Consider the following 19,419-nt stretch of genomic DNA (forward strand, 5'->3'; position numbering starts at 1 on the left):
ACGCCGGCATGCGAGCAATATCTGGGACACTGTTTGTTGGCCGCTGTGGCAAACAAGTCCACTGTCAAGGTGCCCCAGCTGTTGAAGAGGTCTTTGAGGTAAGTTTTCTTGACTTCCCATTTGTTTCTTTGATTGTATTGACTGGTCCAACTGAGACTGCCTGCCAGATGATTGTCGACGCCTCTTATGTGTATTGCTATCGGGTAGATGACATGTGCAATACACCATTCCCATATTCATATGGACAGGGCACACAGAGTTGGGGAAGCTGTGCCCTCCTGCTGATTGCGGTAGGCAATCGCCAACATACTGTCCAGATGAACCTGTGTTACTGTTCACCTGAGTTGGGGCTCAAACGCCCTCAAAGCCAGAAATACAACAAGTAGCTCTAAGTAATTTATGTACTGCCACATCTGTAAGCGTGTCCACTTCCCCTGAATGCAGTGTGGGCCACAATGAGCACCCCAACCAAACAGGGAAGCATCCATAGTGACCCACTGTGTTGGGGTTAACAGTTTGAATGGCATTCCCTGGAATAGGTTGTTCTCCATCATCCACCACCGCAGAGAATTCAACACAGCCTGTGGGATCTGTAGGCGTAACCCCTGGCTGTCTATATTGGGATGGAAATTGTTCAGATACATTGCAGAGGATGCATACGCAAGCGTGTGTATCTGACAGTTGTGTTGCAGGACATCAAGCCGAGTAATCGTTGAATTTCTCTTGCTGGCTGTATGGGGCTGCACAGGAACATCCTTGTCAGCATGTTGATTTGTTGATAGCATTCCCTTGGTAGGAATGTCCATTTCTGCTGCATGTCCAGAGTGGCACCAATGAAGCTCAACAGCTTCCTCGGTATGAGGTTTGTTTTTTTCCAATTGATGTTGATGCCTAGATCTTGAACCAGGTGAACTATCAACTGAATTTGTGAGAGCAACAGTTCTCTGTCGCTGCTTACCAGGAGCCAGTCATCTAGATAAGGATAAACGACCAATCCCTGAGTCCACAAATACGCCACGATGACAGCCATCACCTTGGTGAATACTCGTGGCACTGCTGATAATCCGAAGGGCACAAGACTGCATACTGGTATATCACATTTCCTACTGTGAATCTGAGATACTTTCGGTGATTCTCTAGAATGCCCACATGAAAGTAGGCATATTTCAGATCTAACATTGCCGCCCACTCTTCCTGATCTAAGAAAGGTAATATTGCCTACAACATCATCATTCTGAATTTCCGGGTCCAGATAAAGTAGTTGAGTCCCCACAAACCCATGATCGCCCTAATTCCCCCATCCCATTTGGGTATTTGGAAATAGCGGGAGTAGAATCCTGACAATATCCTTGCCCACTGCATAGGTACAATTGCTTGCTTCTCTAATAACGCTTTCACTTCCTCCTGAAGAACCACTGCTGCCTTGGTGTACTTCAGGCCTGAAAAAAGTGGCAGAGTCTTGAACTCTATTGCACACCTCGTCTGTACGATTCGGAGGGCCCAGCAATCTGATGTTATATTGTGCCATGCTTGGGCATGGCTTGCCAGCTTGATGAAAGTGCAGGCAACTACAAGGCCGATGACTTGGGCCTTGACAATTGACTGTGAATGCAATGGGCTGGCAGAGGAATCAAAAAGACTGCTTGGCATTGTCCTTATTAGGGAGGTTGTTCGGGCCCTTGTTCTTTTGGTTGTATCCTCTAGACCACTGGAAAGGTCTATTCTGTCTCCTGAAATCCCTTCTGTCCTGGTATTTGTAGGGACTGTGTCGCATGTATGTTCTCACACGGGAACTAGACACCGATGATGTTGCCATGAAGGTTTTTGCTATAAACTCTGATTTTTTTCAAAGTCTCCATAGTAGCATCTGTGTCCTAATGGAAGAGGCCTTTCCCATCAAAGGCAAGGTTCTCTATGCGATCCTTCATATCCTGTTGTAATGCTGTTGACCGGAGCCAAGCATATCGTTGCATGGTCACAGCCATAACTATCGCCCTCATCTCCGTTTCAGCTAAGTGTTTAAAGGCACTTAGTTGTTGCCTCATTACCGACGTTGTCTTCTCGACATTGGCTGCAGCCAAGTGGATTTCTGGCTTTCGATAAATGATGACATACTGGTGCAAGGGCACTTGTGCCCGAGCCATAGGGATCTGCAGTGCCTTCCACCTTAGGTAGTTCTCATAATCCTCAGGAAGTGTGTGCTGAAAACCACAGGAACGTGTTGGCTGCGTTGATGGTTGGCAGATACCTTGGCCAAAGAGGTCTTGGCCAACACAGCTGGCATAGTTAATGGCAGCACAGTCCCTGATGCCCCACTTGGTGAAATTGTAGGTGTTTTCGGAGGTGGTGTAGGGAGATCTCCATCCTCCTGCTCGTCATCCAAGCCAGCACTCAAGAAACCCCAGAAAGTGGAGCCAGAAGGAGTGCTCGATGCAGAGTCAAGCAATTCTTTCAGCGTGGCTGCACCCTCCTGATCTGGCAATTCCTGCCCTGTGGTGTCATCCTGGGTCTTCAACACTCTCGAAGTGGAGGTCGACTGTTGAGGAGTGGGCGCTGGAGACAAGGATAGGAGTCTGTGTGATGTCAATGTTGGGTCCCTTGTGCTCTTATCCCTCACAGCGATCTCCCTCAATGTTGAGGGATCCAATGCTGAGGGTTTCAGCACTGTCGATGTTGAGAGCGAGGCTGCTCTCGAAATTGATAGAATTGCTGTCTGCGTCAGCATTGATGGGGCTGTAGTCGACATCGATGCCTCCTGAAGGATATCCCAATCAGCGTCAGATCCCTGAGCTGAGGCCGGCAAGAGCGTTCATTGCTTCTTAGAACTATAAGCCCCATCCTAATCTGCATCTCCAAAGCCATGGAGTTTCCTCTCTTTGTGCTTGAGCCCTTTCAAGGAAACGTCCTTTGGTTTTTTGAAGATATCATCTGCAGGCACGGTTTTCGACAGCTACTTAGCAGATCCATGCTGCTCCAACTTCAAAGTCGGTGTCCATGTCGACCTATCCATCAACGTTGATGGAAGTCTTGGCCTCGGCATAGGCGGGTGGAAAGCCTCATCATACAACGCCACTCTCAGTCACAAGGCTCTGTTCATTCTGGTCTGCTTTGAAAAGGAGCAGCATATCTTGCACACCGCCGTATTGTGCTCTTCACCAAGGCACAGAAGACAGGCACCGTGGTAGTCGGTTGAAGGCAACTTGGCACGGCATTTAACACAGTACTTGAAGGTTTTTTTAGCCTCCAGTTTTAGGGTAGTAAAGCTTTTGTGGCAGTTATGGAAAAACAGTCCTGGGGATTTCTGAGTCAAACCAGTTGGGCAGTCCGTTCTTTCGTCAAGTTTAGTCCGATAGTGTAGGCAAAGCAGTTAAACAGTCCGTAGTCAGATAAAACCATGCAGCCAGTCCAATCCAATTACAAATTTAGTCTGAAATCCAATTCTAAACCAATAAACAGTCGGAGTCATAAAGTCCATAGTCAGTAAGTAAGTCTTCTAACTATAAATTTCCGTTTATACCGAGGAGCCCAAACAAGGGCTGAATGCTATGGCGGTCAAACAGAAACTGACAGGAAGACGCCCAACCGTTAAATATAACAGACTCAGGGGGCACATGCAGATGGTTGGGCACTGCAATGAGAGAATTAGTCGGCCCGCAAGGTGCCTGCACAGACGCAGAACCAATTTCCTTATTATCTCAACAGATCACGATCCAGATATGGGATGTTCCAGGAAAATTCCTCCTAAAGGACAGTCTGTGGTTTTTCTTCTTAAGGCTTATCAGGGTGGTTCTCTCACCTCCACATGTTTCTAAGAACATGTTAACTTCAGCAATTATCGCAGTAAGCATAAGTAAGGTTTAGGTCAGGCCAAAAAGCAAAACGGCCCTACAATGGTTTTTCTATAACACCAGCAATCATGTATGCACTGCCTGCTTCCAGCTGAATCTACCAACCAGACTAGCTCGGCTGGAAGGACTCTGCTCCATGAGCCAACATCAACTAAGGCTCATTTGCCAAGTACATGGGACAAAGCTTTCTCAGCTATTACCCCCAGACTGTGGAACTCGCTCTTGGATGCAATTTGAATGGCTCTCTCACTTCCAATCTTTCAGACCAGACTGAAGACTGTCCTTTTTATTCAGGCCTTTGGTCAACAAATATCTGCCTTCTGATTACCTGATAGATGATTATAGCTGTGTTGGCTGATTTTTAGTGCATTTTAAATGAAATGATTCTGATTATTATGATTATGATTAAATGAAATGATTAAATGATTATCTAGACCCATTTCAAACTGGTTTTCGGATGGGCTATGGGGTGGAAACTGCCTTGGTCGGCCTGATGGATGATCTCCAATTGAGAATTGACAGAGGAAGTGTGACTCTGTTGGTCCTTCTGGATCTCTCGGCAGCTTTCAATACTATCGACTATAGTATCCTTCTGGAACGTCTGAGGGTGTTGGGGTGGGAGGCACTGTTTTACAGTGGTTCCGTTCCTACCTCTCGGACAGATTTCAGATGGTGTTGATTGGAGATTGTTGCTCTTCAAAATCTGAGCTTAAGTATGGTGTCCCTCAAGGCTCCATACGTTCTCCAATGCTTTTTAACATCTACATGAAACCGCTGGGAGAGATCATCAGGGAATTTGGAGCTGGGTGTTACCAGTACACTGATGACACCCAGATCTACTTCTCCATGTCAACTTCTTCAGGAATTGGCATATCCTTCCCAAATGTCTGCCTGGAAGCAGTAATGGGCTGGATGAGGGAGAATAAACTGAAGCTGAATCCAATAAGACGGAGGTACTTATTGTGAGGGGACAGAACTTTGGAGATGATTTTGATCTACCTGTTCTAGATGGGGTCACACTTCCCCAAAAGGAACAGGTTTGCAGTCTGGGAGTACTTCTGGATCAATGTCTCTCCTTGGTTTCTCAGGCTGAGGCGGTGGCCGGCGTGCTTTCTATCAGCTTCGGCTGACACGCCAGCTGCTCCCGTTTCTTGAGATCAATGACCTCAAAACAGTGGTACATTTGTTGGCAACCTCCAGATGACTTCTGTAATGCACTCTACATAAGACTGCCTTTGTACGTAGTCCGGAAACTTCAGTTGGTTCAGAATGCAGCAGCCAGGTTGGTCTCTGGGTCATCTCAGAGAGACCACATTACTCCTCTGTTGATGGAGCTACACAGGCTGCCAATAGGTTTCCGGGCAAAATACAAAGTGCTAGTTATAACTTACAAATCCCTAAACGGCTGAGGCCCTGGGTATTTAAGAGAGCATCTTCATCGATATGAGCCCCATTGAGCTCAATTGAGGAGGTCCGTCTCCAGTTGCCGCCAGCTCGTTTGGTGGCTACACAGAGACAGGCCTTCTCGGCTGCTGCCCCAAAATTGTGGAATGTGCTCCCTGCTGGGATACGAGCCTCCCCATCTCTGGCAATTTTTTTAAAACTTCTGAAAACACATCTCTTCAACCAGGCTTTCTCAGCTTTTTAAAACTTGTTTTTAAATTGTTCTGACTATTTAATTGTTGTTTTATGATGTTTTTAATTGTTAATCATTGTTTTATGCTTTTATAATTTTTGTTTTAATTATTAACTGATTCTAATGGTTTTTTAATGTAAACTGCCCTGAGCCTTTTGGAAGGGCGGTATAAAAGTTTTAATATAAATAATTAAATAAATAGATAGATAAATAGATAAATAAATAAATCCATGCACATGCACTTTAATGGATGAGTATTGTGTACACTCTGTGAAGTGTAAGCAGCTGCAGGAGAGAAGGAAGTAAGGAAGTAAGTTATATGCATATTCCTTAAAAGCTTTCATATGCAACAAAGACTATAAAACTGATTGTAGCATGAGCTTTATAGACAAAATGAAGTAGGCTCTTGCCTATGAATGCTCATGCCACAACAAATTTGTTAACCCTTTAGAAACCACAAATCCCTTTATTCACACTAAATTTGATATCTCCCAAGGAAGATTATTTGTTATAATAAGTTGTAGTAGCATCTTTTCTATGTGTATTAAAAGAGACCAGAAAATAATCTTGACAACCTACGGCTCTAAGACCGAATTCTTATGTTCCACGAGATGTAGAGAGATCTTTTCATACACCCCTAGCAACTTGTTTTCTTTGTTTTAAGAAACATTTCCCCTGAAAGAGAATATTTTATTGCAAGTGACTTACTGCATTTAGGAGAATAGGTTGTACTTTTAGTAAAGCTCAATAAACTATCGGTTTTCTGTCCTGTTCTTTAACATAAGCCATGTTGTAACTACAGATGTGCTCTTGGCTGAAGGAGATTAGATACAACAGATGAACAATAGCAATATCTTAGGTTTATATAGTGCCTTTCATCTCAAGGAGAGAATGACCTGCCTCTGAAAGGCAAGCAGCTCTTGTGCCCTGAAAAAATAGCCATCCCCCTGCAAAAAAGGTTAAGGAACTAAATGGAACAGAAAGGAGACATTAAAAGGAAGAGTAAACTTTTTGCAGAAAATAATATATATGAGCATATTGTGATGTCACTACTCCTCATGTATATTTATATTTAGATATCTTTTGTAAGCACTCCTAATCAAGTTAGGAGTAGGCATGTGCCCGAAACGTTTCGGAGGCCATTATAAAGGCTTCCAAAACATTTCAGCGTGGGGGAGAATTTCGGCGCCGGTGGGGGTAGCACTTTAAGGGCGCGGGAGGGTGTACTCACCCCTCCCGCCGCATTTCCCCCGCCGGTGCTCTGTGATTTTTTAAGCTGCTTGGGGCGGCAGCATTCTTCCCTGCCGCCCCATTTCTCCCATCGGCCAGAAGTGGCCGGAAGCAGCAAGCGCGTGTGCGCCTGTTGCGTGCGCACACGTGCATGGCAGACAGGTGCGCCCACGCACGCAACAAGCGCACGCACGCTTGCTGCTTCTGGCCACTTCTGGCTGATGGGAGAAACGGGGCAGCAGGGAGGAACGCTGCCGCCCCAAGCAGCTTTTAAAAAATCACAGAGCGCCAGCGGGGGAAATGCGGCAGGAGGGGTGAGTACACCCTCCCCCGCCCTTAAAGTGCTACCCCTGCCAGCGCCAAAGTTAATTCGTGCACATCCCTAGTTAAGTGTGCTAACTTGAATTGAATCCTGTTCCCAAATCCAGGTTTTATATCAGGTCTTTTTATCTCCACTTTATTCTGAAATGATCATATAAAAGGAGGCCATAACAGGGAGAAAGCATAGATGCATCATATAAAAGGAGGCCATAACAGGGAGATAGCATAGATGCATCAAGGAATTAATCTAGAACAAAGCTGCACAATTTCAGCCCTCCAGCTGTTTCTGGATTATAACTCCCATTACAGCGGCCAATAGTCAGGAATTATGTGATTTGTAGTCCAATATCTGCTGGAGGGCCGAAGCTGTGTAGCCCTGATCTAGAATATTTCCACATAATTAATGCTTTAAAAAACAAAAAAACAAAAAAACAAACATTCAGAGTAGCTGCTGTTAAACATACACACACCATGTACAATTTTGTTTCCGAACTAGGATTAAGAGAATTTTGTACTTACTCTCAGCTCCGTAGTTTTTTGTTGATTTTCCTGCATAAGTTGTTCAATGGCCAGGCTATGCTGCTCATTTTCTTGCTGGAGCTTGGCATTTCTCAGTGTAAACTGTTCCAGTTCTTTTGTGGCCCTTTCGTTCAGGATCTGCAAGATTATGGCACAAACCAGTTAATATTTTTTTTAATCTGTAGGTAATACTACACCTACTCAGACAGACCAATGTTATCTCAAATTTCCAAAGAAATGAGAATTCCTTCATCTTTTATTCTTATTATTTAACACCCTTTATCATTGATTACATTACTAATATACTGTTATAAATGTTAGGCAGGTGGGGGAAAGGGATGACAGCAACTAATAAATAACACGGGGGGGGGTAATTTTTCCAGGGTTTTTGCAAGCTTCTCTCACAGGTGGCAGATAAATATTTAAATGCTTGTCAGCCATTTGGCAGACACTGTGTACAGCAATACTTGCTGTAATCATTGCAAATAAGCAGAAGAAGCAAATGGTTGTAATCAGCAGCAGCAGTGAAAAGGAGCTCTGTATTTTACCAGGCAAGGCCTCCCTTAATAAGGGGGGGGGTGCACTGCTCGGTGGCAGAGAACATGCTTTGCATGCAGAAGGTCCTGAGTTCAGTCTATAGCATATTCAGTTAAATTAGCTAGCCTAGGCACAGAACATCTGCACCTCAAGTTCTCCATCATTCTCAGTTCCCCTCCTTCATTCTCAGCCCCTTGTTCTCAGCCCTCCCCCCTCCTCCAACGTTTTTTCTCTCTGGCTGTCCCCACCACTTTCTCCCCCATCACCGCTTTTGCTTTCTCCCCATGCCATAGTCATTTTTGCTTTCTTCCCCCACCGGCGCCTTCGATTTCTCCCCGCTGCCACTTTTGCTTTCTTCCCCCCCCCCCCGCCACCATCACCACTTTCCATTTCTATTCCCCTCTCTGCCACTGCTTTCTCTCCCTGCCCACCTGCCCGTTCATTGGCCTGTCCGTTGGCCTTATGTTCCCTGCCACCGCCGCTTTCCTCTCCCCTTCCCCTCGCTCGCAAGAGCTGCTATGCATGGGATTAGCGACAAGTATGTCTAAGAGAATTATATAGATAGATAGTCACGGGCCACAGAGTTGGGAGACTTTGGAAACCACTGGCAGTTAGACAATACTGGGCTACATCGTCCAATAGTGCGACAACAGAAAGCAACTTCATATGCTTGTAATAATTCCTTTAGCACAGGCATCCCCAAACTGCGGCCATCAGGATGTTGCTGAACTACAACTCCCAGCATCCCTAGACACAATTTTTTGTGGCTGGGTATGCTGGAAGTTGTAGTTCAGCAACATCTGGAGGGCCGCAGTTTGGGGATGCCTGCTTTAGCACATAGTTGTCAGAGGGTCTTGATGTCTTCCCATTTCTAATCAATCTTCAGTCAAAAGAACCAAGGAAACACCACATCTTTTGGTAATGGAATTTCTAGTATTTTCTTCTGCTTCTGTAACTTCAACTGAAGACCTATTATTGTATTGTGGGAAAGAATGTGGGTGCTCAGGCATAACTAAAAATTGACTGAAAACCCCCAGAATGCACAGTACATTCTGGGAGCAGAGCAGCATACAACATGTCAGTACAGGAGAACGTTATTCACGGAACCGTTATTCACAGTTCCATGTATCCACAGGCTATCTAATAGACACCCGTTCCCAGTAACTGTGGATATGAAAGGGTTAAAACTCAAGGATATGCAGTTCTCAGAGGGCCAGAAGTTAACACAGAGATCATGTCCGCCTGCCATTATGTCCACCAGGAGCCATTTTGCAGCTCATTTCTTTTAAAACATGGACCTTTCCCCACAATTTTTCATGGTTCGGAGGGGCATTCCTCGGCACATGCAGACCCTACAGATCACACCGCAGTAAGGGTGTGGTTTTTGGGGGGTTTTTTTGCTAGTTTCCCTCCACTCTGGAACCTAACCCCTTTTCCTATAGCTCTAATGACTTGTTACTCGCGGTTCAGTTACTCGCGGTAGTAGGCAACAAATGGAATCCACAGTAACATGGTTGTTGTTGTTGTTATTATTATTATTATTAATAATAATAATAATAATTTATTTTTAGATTTATATCCCGCTCTTCCTCCAAGGAGCCCAGAGCGGTGTACTACATACTTGATTTTCTCTTTCACAACAACCTTGTGAAGTAGGTTAGGCTGAGAGAGAAGTGACTGGCCCAGAGTCACCCAGCTGGTATCATGGCTGAATGGGGATTTGAACTCGGGTCTCCCCGGTCCTAGTCCAGCACTCTAACTACTACACCACACTGGCTCTCACGCTGGTTCTCTTGTATAGCAAACTTAGTGCAATTCTGGAACTGTAAACAGTCAGAACCGGTCTAGTTACACTCTAGAATGTGTAAATGGCTCCTCAGCTTGGTTAAAAAAGGTAACATCAGACTCAGCGCCATCCACAGTCACATTTTTCACAGCCACAAGCAGACCTGCATATACACTGAACTTGTAGATTCTACTGAAACCTGCAACTAAATTAACAGCTGTCACAGGTCTCTATTCACATCCACTCAGGGACAGGAGGGAAGGAAAGACCATAAATTTGAATGCCCAGTGCAATTCCTAGAAGAGTTTGGCTCCAGGAAGAATGGCTTTACAATTACCAGACTACTGATGCTATTTACTAAAATCACTTATCCGAGCGCTTTTCAACATCAGGGGAAATTGACTGAAAAAACAGGCTAGTTTCAGAAGACATTTTAAGGCCTGGCCAGAAAAATGCTAGTAAATTTGCTTACATACACACACACACACACTTTGTACTTCAACAATAAGTTCTGCCTAAACACCTTTACCAGCATTCAGTTAGCTAACATCACAGCAAACATGACTGGTAGGAAAACATTATTTCCATACTGACCCACTGCAAACATCAATATATTAAGGGACAGGACCAATGGTGATGTGCTAAGAAAAAATACTGGGAACAAAAATCTGATGAGCCATGGTGTCAGTGAGAAAAACAGGTTGCTCACCTGTAACTTATGATCTGGTAGTGATCCGCTGATATCCATTAGAATGGGTTCTGCACCTGTGTGGAAGCCTCTCGATGTGAAGTACCACAGCTCCTTTTCATCGCTCGTGCCCTGCCCCACATGACCACATGGCTATTTAAGGTGGGAGGAAGCACCATAAGTTCCTTGAAGACCGCCAGAACAGGCGATCAATGCTGTATGAGCAGGTGAGTTCCAGCTGGATATTTGCACACTACTGCAGAGGGAAGGTTCGAGAGGGTCTAATGGATATCAACAGATCACTACCAGATCATCAATTTCATATAAGCAACCTGTTTACCTGGATCATGGTCCACTGAATTCATTAGAATGGGTGTTTACTTAGCTCCCTTAGGAGGAGAGGAGCAGTAGCAGCAATTACTGTAACACCCTTTTAAGGACACCTCTCCCGAAATTTGTCTCCGCTGCAGAGCACAAGTCAATGGAATAATGCTTTATGAAGGGCAGTTCAGAGGACCATGTTGCAGCTCTACAAATGTCCTTAAACAAAACGCCTGTCAGTTGGGCCACCGAGGCACCATATGCCCGGGTAGCATGTGCTTTGATGGATTTTGGTGGCTGAACTTTTTGCAGCTTGTAAGTCAGGAAGATTAGTTCCACTAGCCAGTGGGACAATCTGTCTAGACAGTGCTTGGCCATGGGCACTGCCTTTCTAGGAAATAAACAACTTCTTTGTTTTTCTAATCGACTTTGTCCTAGACAGGGAGAACAGAAGAGCCCTTTTGACATCCAAGGTCGTCATGGCTATCCATGGCCGTCAGAAGAGCTGAACTTGGAGAGCTGAAGAAGGTAGGTAGTACGCTATCTTGATTTATGTGAAAATCTGTCACAATTTTAGGTAGGAAGGAAAGGTCAGGGCATAGTAAGACCTTATCCGGATAGAAGAATGTAAAAGACACATCCTCAACACAGTCAGCTCACTTATTCCTGGGACGGCTGTAATAGCCACTAAGAAGACTGTTTTTAATGAGACACGTTTTAGGTCAGCTGTAGCCATTAGCTCAAAAGGAGATTCTGTCAGAGCCAAAAGTACCAAAGAAATACTTCATGGTTCTAATGATTGTTTAACCAGTGGATACAGGTTGGAGAGACCCTTTAAAAAAACTCTTGCAGCTGGGGTGGGAGAATACTGTTGTTCCATCCCATCCCAGGTGCTTAGCTGAGACAGTCGCTAAGTGAACTTTAATGGAGACATTAGACAGCACTGATGTTTTCAACGAGGTCAGATACAGCAGGACTTTGCGCACTGTAGCCTTAGATGGGCAGAAGCCTCAAGAGGCAGCGTAACAACTGAAGCACTTCCACTTACGTGAATGTGGAAGGCTTCCTTTGGTTTAACAAAATGTTGTTCAGAAGCCAATCCTCCAAGTTGTTAGCTTTAGGGTGGGTACTTATGAGTGCAGTACTCATCCGCTGTCTCAGGAGATCCTGGCATGGAGGAAGATCCTGGCATGGAGGAAGTCTCCTGTATATGTGATTGGAAAGTCCGAGTACATGTGGAAACCATGGTTGCCGAGGCCACCATGATGTGACGAGGATGCCCATTGCTTTGATGGCTAGTAGACAGGCCACCACCCTTCTTACCAACGGCACAGGAGGATACATGTACAACAGATGTTGAGACCAATCCATCTGGAATGCATCCCCCAATGACTGAGGATCATGACCTGCCCTCGAACAGAACTTCCCGCACTTGGAATTGTAAGCCATCGCAAAAGGTCTATATGGGGGAACCCCTATGCTCTGAATATTGGAAGCAAGTACTTGTCATTCAATTCCCACTCATGTTGCTCCTCCCTTGTGAATGAGCAACTGAGATCATCCACCAGAACATTCTCTGTCCCTTTTATGTGAATTGCCACAGGGGTGATGCTGTGCCTGATGCACCAATGCCACATCTGTATGCTCAAAGTACACAGCGACCTAGACATCACCCCTCCTTGCCTGTTTATATAGGCAATCGCTGTTGTATTGTCCAGCTGTATCTGAACAGTTCTCCCTCTGAGCATGGGTAGGAATGCCTTCATGGCCTAGAATACTGCCAAGTGCTCTAGGAAATTTATATGGAGTTGTCGTTGTTGGCAACTCCATTAACCCTGGACTACGTTGCCATTGCAGTGACTCCCCGCCCCCATCCCAACATGGAGGCGTTGGTCATCACCCACACCATGGGGGATTGTTGTTGAAAGGGGGCTCCTCGCAAAAGGTTCTCCTCTCGTGTCCACCTGGTAAAGGACTAGATGATCTGATGTGGAACCAACAACTACTTTTGTGGACAATCCATGTTCGGGCGGAAGCTGGTAAGAACCACAACTGCAGTTTTCACATTTTTAAACATGTGTGCCGAACCGTGATCTTGCAGGTCACCATCAGGCCTAGGAGACATTGGATCTGTTTCACGTGCTACAGTGGATTGGACTGGAACTGACATACACAATCTGTTATGGCCTGGAATCAGTCCTGAGGTAAGTAGGCTCTGCCTTTCCGCGTATCCAGGACAACTCCTATGTATGAGATAGTCTTCACAAAGTCGAAATGCAATTTCTTCCAGGTGACCTCTATTCCGAGATCCTGGAGAAAATGCAACAAGTACTGTATTTGAGAATTTAACTCTGTATTCTACCAAAATAAAACCACAGGGCTCTGTGGGCGCCAGGAGTTGAAATAGACTTGACGGCACACTTTACCTTTATCTGTCCTTTGATGCTAGTAGTCAGTCACCCAGTAAGGGTATATTGCCATCTCCATGGTCTGCAGGTGTGCCACCACCACAGCCGTGCATTTTGTGAATACTTCGGGGGCAGTGCAAAGGCTAAACGGCAAAAACTGATACTGATAAATTGATGTCCCCACTGTGAATCTCAGATACTTCTGGTAGGCAGCCCTGATCCCTATGTGAAAATAAGCATCCCGCAGGTTTAACACTGCAAGCCACCACTCCTGATATAAAAGCAGCAGGTTGTCTTGCAACATCGTCGTTCAATACCTTTTCACATGAACAAACTTGTTCAGATGTCTAAGATCCATTATCGGCCTTTGACCTCCATCCCTTTTGGAGATTTGGAAAAACCCTCCCACCTCTGTGCCCACCACACTGGGACAATAGCCCATTTGTCCAGCAGCTCCTGCACCTCCTTCAGTAGGGCAGGAGTAGCCCTCGTAAAGTTCAACCCTCAAAAAGTTGGACGAGCCTTGAACTCCATGGCGTAGCCTGAAGATACTATCTTCAACACCCATGAATCCGATGTTATGTGGTCCCATGCATGGGCAAGGCTTGCCAATCTGAAGTTGTTGTTGACTGATGGTGTTAATTGAGCCTGATGGATGTTGCAGGCCATCCCATTCAGCACTACATTGTTGGGGTAGGCTGTTGCTTGAATCGGGCTGTAGTCCAGCACTGGAAAAAAGTGCGATGGGCTGTTGACATTTCAAAGATGCTGCTTAGGGGCATCCCCCTTATTACGCTGGCCCTGATTGTTTTTGTTTTGGGGCTGATAATGTTTCTTATTATATGGCTGGTAGGATTTCTTAGTCACAGCCTACCCCACAGTAACCTCTTGTTGCCTGTAGCAGGAGCATGGCCTGCTATATGTCTTTGTCTTTGCCAAATAAGAAGTGGTGGAAGTGAAAGTAAAACTCTTTGCGGTAAATTTAGACTTTTTCGACTTTTCCAAAGTTGCATCAGTCTGTTCCGAGAACAGACCCTTCCCTTCAAACAGGAAGCCCTCAGTTTTTTCCTTCATATCATATTGAAGAGCCACAGAGTGAAGCTACACAGGTCGCCTTAGGATGATGGAGGTACTCATGACTCTCGATTCCGATTCTGCCAAATGTTTTGTGGTACTAAGTTGTTGTTTGCTAACTTCTGCTGATTTCAGCAGTACTTTCCTAAAGCAGACCTTAAACTAATCTGGGGAGAGAGTGTCCAATTCCTGTCCTAAACTTTGCCAAAAGCCATAATTATGTTTAGCTGTGCATGTCGAATAGTTGGCTATTTCAACTGATAAAAATGATGCTGAGTATATTTTTCTGCCCAGCACATTAAACTTTTGGCCCTCTTTGTTGGCAGGAGTGGTGTGGCATCTACCCAATCTTCACCTCCCCCAGACACAGCAAACACAAATCATGCCTGTCTTGTGAGGGTAACTTCAAATTACAACTAGAACAGTGTTTGAAAGTCTTTTTTCCCCTATTCTCTTGTCTGAATGTTTGGGATGGTCCATTGCCATTGTCCGTGCTCCGTTTCCAGATCAAGCCTTAAAATCCGTCTTAGCAGTCAGGATTACTCACAAATGTTGTTCAAAAATAGTCCAAAGTCCAAATAACCTATAAATCTTTCCTTTTTAGAACCCACAATGAAGTAAGGAACCGGTACAAAGGAACCGTAGTGACGGAGGAACAGATTGCTATGGCGGTTGTAAAGGAACTGAAGTGCTGGGGCTTCCTCCTGCCTTAAAGGGCCACGTGGTCACATGGGGTGGGGCGCAAGTGCTGAAAAGGAGCTGTGGCACTCCACACCGATAGGCTTCTACGCAGGTGCAGAACCCATTCTAATGGACTGAACGGATCAAGATCCAGATCATTATGTTAGTCAAAAGTGAGGGTGAGGGCCTATTTATAGAATTGTAGAAATTTGAGGGGGAGTTTTTTGCAAAAACATTCAAGCTGGTTCAAACTGCATCAGCCCATAAAGAATCAGTTATGCATATGCTGCAGTTACACACAGGATTTAGCCAGAATCAGCTTTTGGCCTGACACCACTAGTGCAGCATTGTTATATATTTATTTTATTTTATTTTATTTTATTTATTTATTTTTCTATACCTCCTTTCACTAAAACAATCTCAAGATGATTCTTTAAAGGAATATATATATATATATTTGTGCAAGGGAGCAGTATTCAAACAAACAGCTCAGTGCAAACTAACACAACTATAGCCCTCTTCAGACATGCAAAAAGCAGTGTCTGAAGTGTCAAAAGCAGATCCAGAAATCCCAGTGCATCACTCACCCTACTCACTGTGCTGTTCAGTCACAGCAGCATTCAACTGAAGAGGCAAATGCCGTAACCGTGATGGCAGGCATTTCTGTGATTGGGAGGCTGGGATGCCCCAGCCTTCTGATCATGGAAACACACACCATCACAGTTCCAGCAATCACTTCTTCAGACAAACACTGCCATAATAGGCAGCACAGCAAGAAGGGTGAGTGATGCATCAGGGAGGGATTTCCAGACCTGCTTTCAGTGCTGTACACAACAGCAGCTTTTTAAATAACATCTGAAGGGGGTTTATAAGTCCCCACAAGCTACCTTCTCCTGTAGCTATTATGGGCTAAATAGACAACTGAAATTTCCAGAGTCACTACTGTAGTGTTGCAGACTTTGAGTACAGTTTGATGACTCTTCACATAAATCAGTTATTTGTTTGAAAAAGAAAGTGACATATTATAAAGCAGAGAGGCCTGGAAACAACTGGTCGACATCCACACAATTCTTCCCTGGAAAGACAGCAACCCATATAGTATTCCAAGACCCATTCTATCTGGGCTGCCACCTCATTAGGGATGAGCCCGAATAGGCTCAGGCAGCCATGGGTGGGGAGGGGAGCTGTTCCCTTTAAAAGCAGGTAAGCAGGTCCTTACCTTCTCCTGCACCGCCCCACCACTTTCCCGGGCATAGCACTCACTCTTCAAAAGGCTGCACGAGACTGAAGCTTTTAAAGGGTGTCGCTCTTCACCCTGCTGAACTGGTTTGGCTGCGGGCGCCCAAGCCAGTTCAGTGCTTCCCTAAGGAGGGCCGAAAAGGTTCATGCACATCCCTACACCTCATCACTGTGGGTGTTTCAAGGAGCCTTTTAAAATAAGAAACAAGGGCAAGACTTTATATAAAGTGACACTGGGCTCAAATCACATATTGTTGGGCCCAACCCAGAAACTCTGCTTAGTGAGTCACTGCGTAATTTCACAATCCAGTGGGACTATTCCCATCTTCAGAATCCTTCCTTCTAGTTATCTCTGCTTTTGCATTTGTTCCTGAGAAATATAAAGAGGGGCCTCACAAGAAACTTGAAGCCTTCTGTCAACCTACAGGATTCTTCAGTGATACCTCAGACGTTCATCTCTCCCATTTCATGTCTTATTACTCTTATTCTTGCCTTCTCCTGCTTCTTACCCCCTGCCTTGATGGTACCTGGTATTTTCAAATCTTAATTATTATAACACCCATCTACCTGTGGATGTCAGTTATAGGTTCTTTCATTTTTGTCAGTGCCCTCCACAAGCCATCTCCCTGAGGAACCCACCTCAGTCATTGTCTGTATAATTCCACTTCCACTCAAGCCAAAAAGTCCCAAACTTGAAAGGGAGCATGTGATGGCCAACACCAGAATCTCCCCAGAGACAGTTCACAGGGAGATAAGCTGTCTGAGCAACTTTAATCAGGCTGGTTTCCCACTTGAACAAAGTTGCTGCTGTGGTATAGGTAAGTGCTGGGTACTGGCTCACAGGTGAAAGCTCGAGGCAGAGGGAGAGAAAGAATAAAACCTTTATCCACTGTGAACTGTGCATCCCCATTTATTCTTCCTAATTTGAGTGCCCTCTCAAAGAGGAACTAAAATGCCTAGAAAGCCAGTAGTTCCCCCAAGTGTTTTACTTCTGTTCTGAAATATTAAAGTAAACTTTAAAGGTAACTTTTGCCACCTTGGGAGTCCCATTTGGGACCAAAAGCCAATATATACATAAATAATAAAACTCTTCCACTGTATCCTGAATCTTATCTTGATCTTATAGTCCATACATGGATGTTCCCAAGACAGTTCAACGTAACACCCTGTAATACCTTCTGCTCCTTGAGCTGCTGTTCAGACCTCAGGAGGTCCTCCTTGTTCCTTTGCATAGCCTGCTGCATTGTCTTCATATCAGACAACTTGTTCTCTAGTTCCATTTGAAGCTGTTTCAGTTCCCTCTCCATTTTTTCCTTCTTTCGGGATTCCCGTGAAGCCTCATTCTGACGCATTTGGATTTCCTGATGGAGCTGCAATAGCAACAAAAGAGACATTGGCAAGAGACATTTGTTTGGCTTTTAATCAGGGGGATCAGTAAAAGTATGTAACTGCTTACTGCTAGCTTTGATGAGTTATGACATTAAACAGTTTGTATGCTCTACTGCCCTTTAGTCAATTAACTAAGATCTTAATCTGGCTCACTATTAAAAAGCAGAATTACTACTATAAATGTGAGTTTTTTGCCTACAGTGTATTAGGCATCCTACAGTGCACTGAACTGACGAGAACCCTGTCCAGAGAGTTTACAACCAACATTGGGCAAGAAGGGATTGGGGGGGGGGGAATCAAGGATTGACAATGAGGAATGCAAATATAGTTGGTGAATGTCAAGCAGTTGTAGGGAAATAGATAAGATGAACATAGGTTCATCAAAGGTTTTGCTAAATAGAGCATGCTTGAGGGGGAACTTATGGCAACAGAAAAAATTAATTTGATAAATAGAGACAGTAATTGATGAACAGAACAGAGAATAATAAACAAGGGAGTAAGAAAGGATACACAAAGGAGAAGTGATAGATGTAACCATTAATTGGCAGAACTAGTCACTACTGTACTTGATTGTTAAATAGCATGGGGAAGCCAAATGCTCTAAGACAGCCTAACACTGCAGAACTTACTGTAGCCAATATAGGGAAAAATAAAGTGTGTACGTGCAGTGAAAAAAAATGTTTGAACCACAACATGCTCAGCCAGAAACACCTCTGGCTTGGGAATATTGATAATTAGAAGAGGAAAACAAGCTATTGCTCATCAGAATGGGGAGGTGAAGACCTCAAAAATATGGAGAAATTCACTACAGAGGGCGGGAGTGGGAGTATGCTTTCATTAAAGCAAAAGAAGCAATCTCCAAAGCAGAACTGCTACTCTGGTTGATGTAGCGCATTTGGCAGACGGGGAAGGGCCCCATAGATGGCAAACTGTTCTGAAAAAGATATGTCAGAGATCAGTGGAAGAGATTAAAGGCACTGATGATGCCCTGTCACTGATAACTTCTTACCAAGCTTCCTGAAAAGGATTTGGGGGTGAAATAGCAGGTGGCAGTTAATAGAGATAAATTGCAAAGGTGGAGAAGCCTTCAAGCAAAAGATATCAATGACAGCAACCTAGGGAGTTGCACAGACCTGAGCGATGGTTGACTCTGCCTCAAGTTTTGTCTTTTCTGCCTCTTGCTGTTGATCTGTCATATTTGCTACATTTTCACGTAACTTTACAACTTCTGACAAAAGCTGGTCTCGTTCCTTTGTTACTTCCTCCTTAAATCTTAGCAATTCACGCATGCTGAAAGAAAAAAGATCCCAGTCAGCTGTGTTGCAGCCTACGCTATGATCTCAGCACAATGTGCTTTGTGGAAAATGGGAGCTTAAAGATAACTGTTTTGCATGAAACTCCTCTTGCATTGGCTCCAATATCTGTCAGTTAAATTATATGTCTGTTGCAACTACTAAAAAGACTGCCATTGTGGCAGAAATATAACCCTTCCATAATATAGACAATACCCTAGTGATCTTTATTCTAGTGTTTTGACTTTGGATTAAAGCCATGTTTCCCCATTATAAAGATCCCTACTCTAACCTCCATGCCTTGCAATAAGACCACTGAATACCTTTTCCCTTGGTTCCAGTCTTGTAGTTTCTACAGGTCACCTTTGCATTTGAGAAGACTGGCTTAGCTACCCTGTCTGATTGATGACACAGATCCCTCATGATCACATAGATGTACAGAGAAGGAAA

General features: G+C 44.5%; 1 protein-coding gene across 2 annotated transcripts in view; it reads right to left on the reverse strand.

Annotated features, from left to right (window-relative positions):
- Positions 1–19,419, reverse strand: part of CFAP58 (cilia and flagella associated protein 58) — a 139,913-nt gene that overhangs the window by 101,897 nt on the left and 18,597 nt on the right. For both annotated transcript variants that reach the window (XM_053313153.1, XM_053313152.1), the window contains exons 4-6: positions 18,811–18,967; positions 17,464–17,658; positions 7,555–7,692 (exon numbers count right to left, since the gene is read on the reverse strand). In XM_053313153.1, the coding sequence (XP_053169128.1) occupies positions 7,555–7,692; positions 17,464–17,658; positions 18,811–18,967 (490 nt within the window). The remainder of the gene's footprint in view (positions 1–7,554; positions 7,693–17,463; positions 17,659–18,810; positions 18,968–19,419) is intronic.

The sequence above is a fragment of the Hemicordylus capensis genome, chromosome 3 (assembly GCF_027244095.1).
Source record: "Hemicordylus capensis ecotype Gifberg chromosome 3, rHemCap1.1.pri, whole genome shotgun sequence".
NCBI classification, from domain to species: domain Eukaryota; kingdom Metazoa; phylum Chordata; class Lepidosauria; order Squamata; family Cordylidae; genus Hemicordylus; species Hemicordylus capensis.